The sequence below is a fragment of the Lissotriton vulgaris genome, chromosome 4_1, assembly GCF_964263255.1.
Source record: "Lissotriton vulgaris chromosome 4_1, aLisVul1.2, whole genome shotgun sequence".
In the NCBI taxonomy this organism is placed as follows: domain Eukaryota; kingdom Metazoa; phylum Chordata; class Amphibia; order Caudata; family Salamandridae; genus Lissotriton; species Lissotriton vulgaris.
In genome coordinates this window covers 2,067,742,649-2,067,753,746 of record NC_141691.1, presented here as the reverse complement: position 1 = coordinate 2,067,753,746, position 11,098 = coordinate 2,067,742,649, and the positions used below count along the sequence as shown (strand labels likewise).

Sequence of the window (11,098 nt, the reverse complement as noted above, 5' to 3'; positions counted from 1 at the left end):
GGTCAGCTGAACCCTCCCTGCCCTTCATGGAGATCTCTATTCCCAGTGTCTACATAAATCAGTGCACACACGTAACAGGACAAAGCACTCGTATGGGCACAGCACCTAAACATCTACGGCGAGGTACCTCTTGTGGTACAGAACTAGCCATACAACCGGGGCATGACAATAATGAGTAGCTTCCCTCTGCTCAACAGAAACCAGAGGTGTATGATTAACATCTTGTACAACCATTTTGGCACCATACCACACCTCTTCCCCCACACCCCATGCACACACACTCCGACCTATTCCGTCCCACCAAAATCACCTGCCAACAATACACTATTCTGAAATTACTACTTTGTTTTCGCTATTCGTGACTGTTCACTTTAAGCCCTGAGCCCGCCCCTCGTTTTGCATGCAACGGTGCCGCGATACTCTTCCAAAAAACTACTTTGTTTTCGTTATTAGGCAGAATCACCTTCCTAACAGAAGCAGGCACTCATGAGACTCTTGCAAGTCTCATGCCAGTGTATATTGCCGCACTATGCACTGCAGTGCCAGCCCCCGTCAGTCTAAGCAGGTTGCACTGGCAGCAGAAATCCAACCACTGTAAGTGCAACGCCTCACTAACATGCAAAATCCTTAAGTGGAGTGAGACGGATACCTTGTGCTACACAAGTCTTCGAAATGCCCCAGCCAAAAACTGTTTGATCCAATTAGGAAGCCCCCTAAAATCATGTCCTCCTCTCTGCATTATGAGAATTTGTCACTGCAAAAGTAGCAGAAAACCGAGCTGCATTCATACATTTCATACTTTCTGGTTCAATATAACGAACCGGGCAGTAGATCAGATGCTGCTTCCACCTCACAGAAGTGATTTCGCAGGCACTTTTGTCAAAATTGAGGCATTTTTGCAAAAGTGTCGATTTTGCTGGCACTTTTGTAAAAATCGCAGCATTTTTACAAAAGTGCAGATTTCGTGGCAAATCGCGAAATCCTGGAGGGTCTGGGTATTTAGGTCCATCTGCTGTCCTCTTCCTCTCATTAAAGCAACACAGCGGCAGGGGCAGATCGAGCACATACTGGGGCAGCGTGATGGAGTCCAGCTGAGCGGCCATCCACTGGATTGTAGGAGTGCTGTTGCCTCAGCGGGTTGGGAGTGGGTGCCACATCTACATATAGCTGCCATTCTACCTTACTTTTTTATACAAATTCTCTGTTGCATTTACCTCTTGGCCCAATGTATTATTGAGCGACCACATTTAGCGGGATCCTTATTTACAAATCTGAGACTTTCCCTCCATAGTACGGTGCTTAGCAACCCCCCTTTCAATAACCAATTTTGGTGGGGTCTTATGCACTTCACTTTCATTTTCCTTCAGTCCACCTAGCCCAAATGTATTTAGTTTTCATCAGGCTAAGCCACTGCATTAACACTGTAGACGCTTTTGTAGAAATAGCGGCATTTTTACAAAAGTGCTGATTTTGCGGGCACTTTTGTAAAACTCGTTGCATTTTTACAAAAGTGCCGATTTCGCTGCAAACGACGAAATCGCGAAATCCTGGAGGGTTTGTACAGAGTCATTACACAGCACTAACTCAAGCAACAGCAGGACAAAAAGTATACGGGGAGCCTGCAAAAAGAGTCTCGCTCACGCTTATCTACATATTTAAGCATTGCTTTTATTCTTTTACTACAAATAACAGAAAAGTATAGCATTTCACCTACTCATGAAATAAAAATAAGTCTTAAAAATAACATTGATAATAACTAGCTTATATTATATGTTACGGATCATCATACGCCATGATGTTTTCTCATGAGAATTAGTCATGTGTCAGTCACATTGCATTGAGGCTATAACATGGACTTTTGTCAAAGTAAGAAATGTTTGAATTTTTTTTTTTTTGTCCTCATATCCACCATGTTTTAAGAAAGCCATTTAAAATAAGCATAGGTACAGTTGACACAGTATTATAACTGGGAGGGATCATTTGGAGGGGGAAGGCCATAAATCCCGCAACTGTCTTAGCTTGATATCCATTTTGGCTACCAATGGGGAGGCCTACTGCTGGGCCTGGGCCGGGCTATGACCGGACAACTTCTGGATTTTGGCACCATAGTAGTGTAATCATTGGACCCGGGGAAAAAAGAAAAAAAATAACCCCAGATCTAATTGTGCCCATACAAGCATATGCCAAAAGGCCCTTTTGTTTTGATTTCCTGGTCTGGCTAGATCCATACGTGCTGTCTGTAAACTGGATGTCAACCAATCCCCATGGGAAGGAGAGAGAGGATCCTTCCACCTCCTGCAGATCTCCCTCCTTGCCAATAGGACCGTGTAAAAGACCAGGCTTTTGGCCGTGTTTTGAGATGTCCTCAGGACTCCAAAGATCACTAACGGTAAATCTATGATAATTGGGAGACCTAACGATGCCGTAAGTGTCTTACCTATGGCATCCCAATATGCTGCAATCCGGGGACATTCAAAAAACATGTGAATATCTGAAGCTGCAATCAGCCCACACCTTGCACATGCCACTGCATTTCCTGAGGCAAATTTGAATAGTCTTTGGAGAGAGTAATACGCCCTATGAAGGGTAAAAAGATGGTTTCTGCGAAGCCATGAGGGTTTGACCAGACTTTTTAAAAGCTCAAATGAGGTAGACCAGAGTTCTTGTATGTCTTGACTCATTATTAAGTCACCCCAAAGTTGAGTTGGTAGCTTAAATTCCCCATCAGATTCATCGAGTAGGAGTTTATACCATTGTGAGATCTCATGTTTGGTTGAAGGGATATTTACCAAATTAGTTATTAGTTGACTATGCCCTCCAATAGGAAACCTGTTTCTTTTTGTAGGTGGATCTTTATATGCCTGTGTCCAGCTGCTCATTTGTATGTATTTAAACCTCGAAAGGGTTGGACCTATTTTATTCTGTAAATACTCCCATGAAAGCAGGTCCCCCTCATAGAAGAGATCCCCCCATTCTTTAAGGCCTGCCTCTCTCAAGGGAGTGGCTAGAGTATCTTCCAACCAGGCTGGACTATCAAGTAACCCCCAAAGCGGTGCTTTTTCGCAGTAATACCCCTGTTTAATTGATTTTATTACCTCAGACCAGGTTTTTGCCAAACCAAGCAGGACCTTCAATTTAATCTTTTTAAAGAATTTCGGGTTGCCAAATTTGAATAAGTATCCCGACTGACTGAAGCCTTCCCCTTCCAACATGGCTGAAAACATTAATCCTATAGAAAATAAATGGCGACCTTGAAAGCCAATCTGGGTTCAGTATTGAATCTTAGATTGCAGCAGAGATGGGAAGCAAGCATATTAGCCCATTTTGAGTACAGCGAAGGTGCAGGTAAAATGCTTGCGTGGAAGACTAAATCAGACCAGGTTCGGAACAACATTGCAAATATCAAGGTGGGCAACGATTCCTTTACATCGGATGTTGAAATTAGACAGGCCTTTAAGGATTTTTTTGAGTCTATCTATAAGGAGGACATTGTAACCCGTTCTGTGGAGGCCAATGATTGGCTAAGACATATGAATCTCCCCAGTCTTACATATGATCAGTCTCAAACTTTGGAGGGTATCATCACTGAAGGAGAAGTTAGGTCCGCTATAAAAAAAAGCAAGAAGGGAAAGGCAGCGGGGCCCGATGGTCTACCTGCAGAAATTTATAGAATCTTAGAGGATGAGATAGCCCCCTTCCTTACTAAGATGTTCAATCAGATCCTTCTTGAAGGCCAGACTCCCCCGTCATCATGGGACAACGCATCAATCACACTCATATTGAAACCTGGGAAGCCTAAGGATGCCTGTGAATCATACAGACCCATATCAATCTTAAATGTGGACTATAAGATCTTCACCACAATTTTAGCCTCTAGGTTGGCCTTGGTAGCGCGACAGTCCTCCATGTAGATCAAAAAGGATTTGTAAAGGGCCGACAGTTATATGAACTGACATACGACTTAATAGGGGCAATAGATATCGCGGTGTCACAGAATTTGCCCTTGACTGCTCTCACTCTGGACGCGACCAAGGCCTTCGACAGGGTCAATTGGGTGTACCTGTCGGGGGCCTTGGCTAAATTTGGAGTGGGGAAGAGATTTTGTCATGTAGTTAGTCTACTGTATGCCAGTCCATCGGCGAGCCTATTAATTAACGGAGAGCTGTCAGACCCATTTAATATAACTAGAGGGACTCGGCAGGGTTGCCCGCTTTCCCCCCTTCTGTTTGACTTTTATATTGAACCTCTCGCACAACAACTGAGGAGAGAGAATGCCATCATTCCTTTTTGTCACAGAGGGTGGGAAAAGAAGGTGGCGTTATATGCTGATGACCTGCTCGTTCTTACATCAGACGTAACAACGGCACTCCCTGTTATATTTGAAATTGCTAAGGGGTTTGGAAAAATGTCAGGCTACCAGATCAATACATTAAAAACAGAGATGCTGGTCTGGAATGATAATCTGAGTTCCTTGGAAATACAGGCGGGTGAATCATTACGTTATCTGGGCTTAAATATCATAAAAGATATTAATAAGCTTGCCACTGTAAATATTATAGCAATCGACAAAGAATGTAGGAAATGAATGCATACATGGTCCCACCTTCAATTATCCTTGATTGGGAGGGTTAATCTCGTAAAAATGTCCATTCTGCCTAAATTTTCTTTTCTTTTTAACACCATTCCCCTTTATTTTGATCAGACTCACATAACTAAAATTCAGTCAGATATCACTTCTTTTATCTGGAACAAAAAACTACCAAGAATAGCTTGGAAGAAGCTTAGACGGCGATGGGAGAAGGGAGGATTAGCCGCACCAGATTTAAAATGATATCTGTGGGCTTTTCAGCTATCACACATGCGAATGCTTCTAAAAAAACCTACTGACTACGAAATGTTTGAATCTTGCTTTGTTCCAAATAACAAGTTACTGCACATTTATTTTCACAGGTGTGTCTACATGTGTGCATATAAATTCATGCTAAAAGTAGGTATTTAAAAAAAAGGACAAACAGTTGTCATGGCGAGGGAATCTTAGAAAGGGAGTGAATGGATTATTACTGACCTTAAAAAAAAAGCTCTTGCTCCGACACCATGGCGATAATGATCTTTACATTTATACTTTCGACAATCACGCACACAATTATATTTACCAGTCACGTACCCCTGGTGCAGGGCAAGACGACAATGTTTATAATATGAAGAAATTGTCAAATAATAGAATACATAAGGTGAAAGAGAGGACTCTTGTATTTTGAATTTGCTTTCTGGATTCCCTTTTATATCCATTTTATCTCTCAAACGCCAAGTCCCCTTGCTTCACTAGTATTCCACATTCAAGGCTATGAGTTTTCTACAATGAACAGATTCTCTGATTATTTTCCAATATCTGCATTCTTGTGAAGCTTTTCCAATGTTTGCCACAATTAATTCTCTATAAGAGGTTATCTGAGAGAAGCTACTTTTAGATTCAGGACAATAACAAGGTTTGTCATCAGTGTGGATTCTCTGATAGTGATTTCTTATCAGTAAAGCTTTTGCCACATTCTGTGCATGGATATGTTTTCTCACCAGTGTGGGTTATTTGACGTCTTAAGACAGCTTTCTTCTTAGTGAAGCCTCTCCCACATTCAGTACACCAATGTGGTTTCTCACCAGAATGGATTAGCTGATGCTTCGACAGCATACCCTTCTTAGTAAAGCTTTTCCCACAGTCTTTACACTGATAGGATTTCTCACCAGTATGGATTCTCTGATGATTCAACAGCGTACCCTTCACAGTAAAGCTTTTCAAGCATTCTGTACACTGATAGGGTTTCTCACCAGTATGGATTCTCTGATGGTTCAACAGCGTACTTGTGTCACTAAAGCTTTTCCCGCATTCTGTACACTGATAGGGTTTCTCACCAGTGTGGATTCTCTGATGCCTCAACAAATAGCTTTTGACAGTAAAGCTTTTCCAGCATTCTGAGCAATGATAGGGTTTCTCACCAGTGTGCATTCTCTGATGCCTTAACAGCGTACCCTTCAGAGTAAACCTTTTCCTGCATTCTGTGCAAGGATAGGGTTTCTCACCAGTATGGATTCTTTGATGGCTCAACAGCGTCCCCTTCTCAGTAAAGCTTTTCCCACATTCTGTACAGGGATAGGGTTTCTCACCAGTATGGATTCTCTGATGATTCAACAGCGTACTCTTCTTAGTGAAGCTTTTCCCGCATTCTATACACTGAAAGGGTTTCTCACCAGTATGGATTCTCTGATGGCTCAACAAATTGCTTTTCATAGTAAAGCTTTTCCCGCATTCTGTACACTGAAAGAGTTTCTCACCAGTGTGGATTCTATGATGTTTCAACAAATAGTTTTTCACAGTAAAGCTTTTCTTGCATTCTATACACTGATAGGGTTTCTCACCAGTGTGGAATCTCTGATGATCGAACAAACTGCATATCTTAATGAAGCTTTTCTCACATTCCGTACACTGATATGGTTTATTGGCGGAATGGCTTGTGTGATGCATCCTCAGTATGCTGTTCTCACTGAAGCATTTCCTACCTTCTGTACAGTGATAGGGTTTCTAACCAGTTTGGTTACTCTGATGAAGGTACTGTATGCTAATCAAAGTGAAGATTATCTCACATTCAGTACACTGATAGGGTTCCTCACCAGTTTACATTATCTTATGCTTCACCAGTGTGCCCTTTTCAATTAACCTTTTTGCACTTTCTGTACAGTTGCATAGTTTCTAACCAGTATGGACTATATGGCAACAGTGATTTCTTCTCAGCGAAGTGTTTCTCACATTCATTACAATGATAAGGTTTCTCACCAGCACGGATTAACTGTGGCTTCACCAGTGTGCCATTGTCAGTGTAGTTAATCCCACATTCTGTACAATTATAGCGCTCATCATCTGTATGGACTCTCTGGTCTCTCAAAAGCTTCTTTGGTTCAGTGGAGCTTTTTTCACATTCCGTACACTGGTATGACCGATCCTCAGAATGAACTGTTTGATGCTTGTGAAACGAAGAACCCTCAGTGCAGGTTTATCCACATTCTATATACAGCTAGATTTTCTCCCCTGTAAGCATTCTATGATATTTCAACAGAAATGTTCTGGGGGTCACACTTTTCTCACTCTTTACACTGGTATAACCTATCCTCAGGATATTCAGAATAACTGCTCTAATTTCGCATTAGAATTACTATTGTGGGAGTCCTGAGTGAACCAAAGGTTTTCACACTCGGTATACTCAAAGAGATGATCTCTGGTGTGCATTATTTTAAACTGTCCTTAAAGATGAACTCTGCATGAGCTTTTTCACACACTAGGTCTGTGTTTCTCCCATGAACGTATATATCATAGGGTGTGTATCCAGTTCCAACCTCCAGCTGAGGGTTTTCTCAGACTCTAAACAATGATACGAAGTTCATCATCAGGTAGATCCTGCTGATAGCTTCTCTGGTGCCGGGGTATTGCAGGTCTCTTCTTCAGGTTCTTTGATTCTGTGAATGAGAAACAAATCTCTGTAAGGGTGGGAATGAAATCAGATACCTGCTTTCATTCAAGGGACAATAAAAGACAGAGAAACGGGATGAGGAAGGAGTGGTTTTGAAAGGGAAAGGCAGAAAAGCAATGGGTCTGCACTCGAGATATCTAGGTTTAATGTCACAGTTAGAGCATAAATGTAAAGTACACTTTTCTAGTTGCAACTGGTAAACTAGTGCCCCTTAACATGACACTTAACTGGTTGCCAGCCCAGCACTAGTACTCCCAAGATTGACCAGTAACTTCTAGGGGGGGTGTGTGTGTGTGTGTGCGTGTGTGCGTGTGCGTGTGTGCGTGTGTGTGTGTGTGTGTGTGTGTGTGTGTATGTGTGTGTATGTGTGTGTGTGTGTGTGTGTGTGTGTGTGTGTGTGTGTGTGTGTGTGTGTACTTATTATTGGATTCCTTCTCTGAGCAAATCAGCAGTATTTCAAATCTAAGTAGCTGTTTCATAACATTGCAGATCTACAATGTCCTAACACAAGGTGGTTATTTAAAAAAAATTACTTTTCTCAACTATACAACAAACATCTTATGCAGCGTCATTATTGCTCAGTTATCTTTATGTCTACAGTCCCAAATGTCTGGTTTCGCATTAATGTCTCAACAGTATTTATGCATCGACAGTATACAGGTCAGTGACCATTAATCCACCCTCTAAGCTCTGTAGCCGAAGCACACAGCAGCCTTTCCCAGCCAACTCCTGCGGTAATCCCGTTTCATGATATCTGAGCATTATATCAATTAAAAAAAGAACAACTTTCGCCCACCCCCCACCACTCCTGCGTGTTTCAATAACTAAGTACTGTACTGTCCAAAGCAACCATACCCCCCAGCAGCCCATGCCAGAAACAAAAAAAAATCCCAGTTGCTATAGCATTTCCTAATCACCAATCACTCCACTACAGAGTTGCGCTCCATATGTGCACCAACGGGTTCTCCACTGTCCTTGCCTTTCAGGGGAACCTCTCCTGTTCATTTTAGGGCAGAATCTGTATTCTGTATCCGATATATATTTCTGGAGCCCGTAGTGTAACCACTAGGACTTCCCATGTCCTTGCAGCCTCCAGCGCCTTATCATTATTGGCGCGTTGGAATTGGACCATACTTTTACTCAGTGCCCACTTAACTAGCTCTACCTTCAACCTTGCAATACTAAGTCATCTCTTATACTTCTAGTGCACTGTGATTTCTCGCTTCGCCAGGAGCAATCCCAGATCCAAAAATTTACTAGTCACTTTCGTTTTGTTAGTATGTGGAAACCAATGCAACAGGCAAGTACCCCTATCAGGTTCAACCTGCCGCTCCGTGATCTCACAGAGCAGTTCCACCTCCCAGTACGCACCTAATTGTGGACAGTACCACATCATATGGAGAAACTCCGCTCCCTCTAAGCTACAACGTGGGCATTGGGCAGTGTCTGTTCGAAAGTACTTATTTATCTTCGCAGGTGTAAGATCAGCTCTGTGCAGTATAAAAAAGTGAATCAGTTGGAAACTGGCATTCCTTGTACTTTTCCATGCTTTAACGTAAGTGCGTTATCTCCCATAAAGCTGCGATGTGAGGGTGCGTCATGCCATTTCAAAAATCCAGATAGAGATTTTGCAATAGAATCTATCTCTTCTTGTACTCATTGACTCTAATTGGGTAAGGAACCACCGATCAACCAACAGCGAATAGACAACTGATCTCTGGAGGAATATATCCTATATTAAGTAACCCACTACTAGTAAAAGACATCAGAGAATCATAATTCACGCACACATACAAGGGAGTACAAAGCCAAGAATTATTTATGATCCCTAAACAGGCAGCCCTACCTCACAGAACACATTTGGGATCCAAGACAGCAAAGGCCTGGTACTGTACTGTGAGGAAGTGTAGACAACATCCTTCTCAACCAATTTCTCTCCTAGAGTTTCCATTGTTCAGTGCTCCTCTGATGCTTCAGGGAGCTAAGAAGAGCACAGGGGCTGCAGGGAGCTCAGAGGAGCATTGAGGGTAGGGGGAGCTCAGATGAGAACTGAGGCTGGGGGAGCTCAGAGGAGCACTGAGGCTGGAAGGAGCTCAGAGGAGCACTGAGGCTAATAGGAGAATTGTGGCTGCAGGTCGCTCAGAAGAGTACTGAGGCTGCAGGGAGCTCAAATGAGCACTGATGCTGCAGGGAGCTCAGATGAGCACCGAGGCTACAGGGGGCTCAAAGGAGCACTGAGGTTGCAGGTGGATCAGAGTAGCACTGACGCTGCAAAGGCCTTAGAGTAGCACAGAGGTTGTAGGGAGCTCAGAGGGGCACTAATGCTGCAGGGGGGCTCAGAGGAACACCAAGGTTGTGGTTGGCTCAGAGGAGCACAGAGGCTGTGGTGGGCTTAAAGGAGCAGAGAGGCTGTGGGGGGCTCAGAGGAGCACAGAGGCTACAGGGAGCTCAGAGGAGCACCGAGGGTGCAGAGAGCTCAGAAGAGTGCCAGTGCTGTATTCACTAAAATTTGCACTGATGCTGCAGGAAAACAAGAGGAACACTGAGCCTGCAGGGGTTCTGGGGAGCACCGAGGCAGCCGGGAGGGGGGGGGGGGGGGGTGGAAGGAGTTCGGAGGAGCACTAAGGCTGCAGGGAGCTCAGAGGAGCACTGAGGCTGAAAGGGGCTCAGAGGGGCACTGATGCTGCAGGGAGCTCAGAAGAGCACTGCGACTGCAGGGCACTCGGAAGAGCACTGAGGCTGCAGGGCACTCGGAAGAGCACTTAGGCTGCAGGGCACTCAGAAAAACACTGAGGATGCAGGGCATTTGGAAGAGCACTGAAGCAGCAGGGGGCTCAGAAGAGCACTGAGGCTGCAGGGGTTTCGGAAGAGTACGGAGGCTGCAGGGGTCTCGGAAGAGCACGGAGGCTGCAGGGGGCTCGGAAGAGCACGGAGGCTGCTGGGGGCTCGGAAGAACACTGAATATGCTGGGGCTCGAAAGAGCACTAAGGCTGGGAAGGGCTCAGAGGAGCAATTATGCTGCAGGGAGCAGTGAGGAGCACTGATTGTAGGAAGGTGGAATCTGACTATATAGTCACCCCCACTTTTTACCTGGTGTTTAGCTGGTTTTCGACTTAGTTGGACTGGGACCCTGCTATTCAGGGCCCTCGTCTATCTGCTTTCTCTATAAAATGGAATCTATGTACTTTAGGTACATACCAGATTGGTTACTGGGTCACCCTTTTGAGCCCCTGTATGTGGTACCTTAGGTACCCAGGGCATAGGTGCACCCTAGGCCTACCAGGGGCTGCGGTATATATTGTGCCACCCCTGGTTAGCCTTCCAAACGGACACCACAGGTTTGCAGTTGAAGCCTGGGTAGGGTGGTGTAATCACCCCTTACTTAGATATAGTATACCTAGATCTATATCAATATATAGACACATATTAACCTACAAGTCACTCCTTGGTTTTGTGTGAGAGGGTGCCCTAGCATGAGCTGAGCCCCTCTGCAGCTTTCGGAACCATCTCCTTATAGCTGTTCTGTGATATAGCCATTCCATAAACTCTTAAGTGCATTATAATTCTCGCAGTTAATGCTA

The 11,098-nt window shown here is 44.1% G+C and overlaps 2 protein-coding genes across 2 annotated transcripts in view; both read right to left on the bottom strand.

Moving 5' to 3' along the window:
- Nucleotides 1-1,648: 1,648 nt before the first annotated feature.
- Nucleotides 1,649-6,517, bottom strand: LOC147725017 (uncharacterized). The gene has a single exon (XM_086966485.1). It carries the CDS (start codon nucleotides 6,515-6,517, stop codon nucleotides 5,495-5,497), a length of 1,023 nt encoding a protein of 340 aa, XP_086822611.1. The 3' UTR covers nucleotides 1,649-5,494.
- The window catches only part of LOC147725016 (uncharacterized), a 183,884-nt gene continuing 174,434 nt past the window's right edge, over nucleotides 1,649-11,098 (bottom strand). The window contains exon 3 of the mRNA XM_086966480.1: nucleotides 1,649-7,503. Coding sequence (XP_086822606.1) covers nucleotides 7,409-7,503 — 95 coding nt within the window. The 3' untranslated portion in view covers nucleotides 1,649-7,408. The remainder of the gene's footprint in view (nucleotides 7,504-11,098) is intronic.

Bases quoted from the DNA above. Each gene is read 5' to 3' on its own strand.
- LOC147725017 (XM_086966485.1), bottom strand. From the start codon at position 6,517: ATGCATCACACAAGCCATTCCGCCAATAAACCATATCAGTGTACGGAA.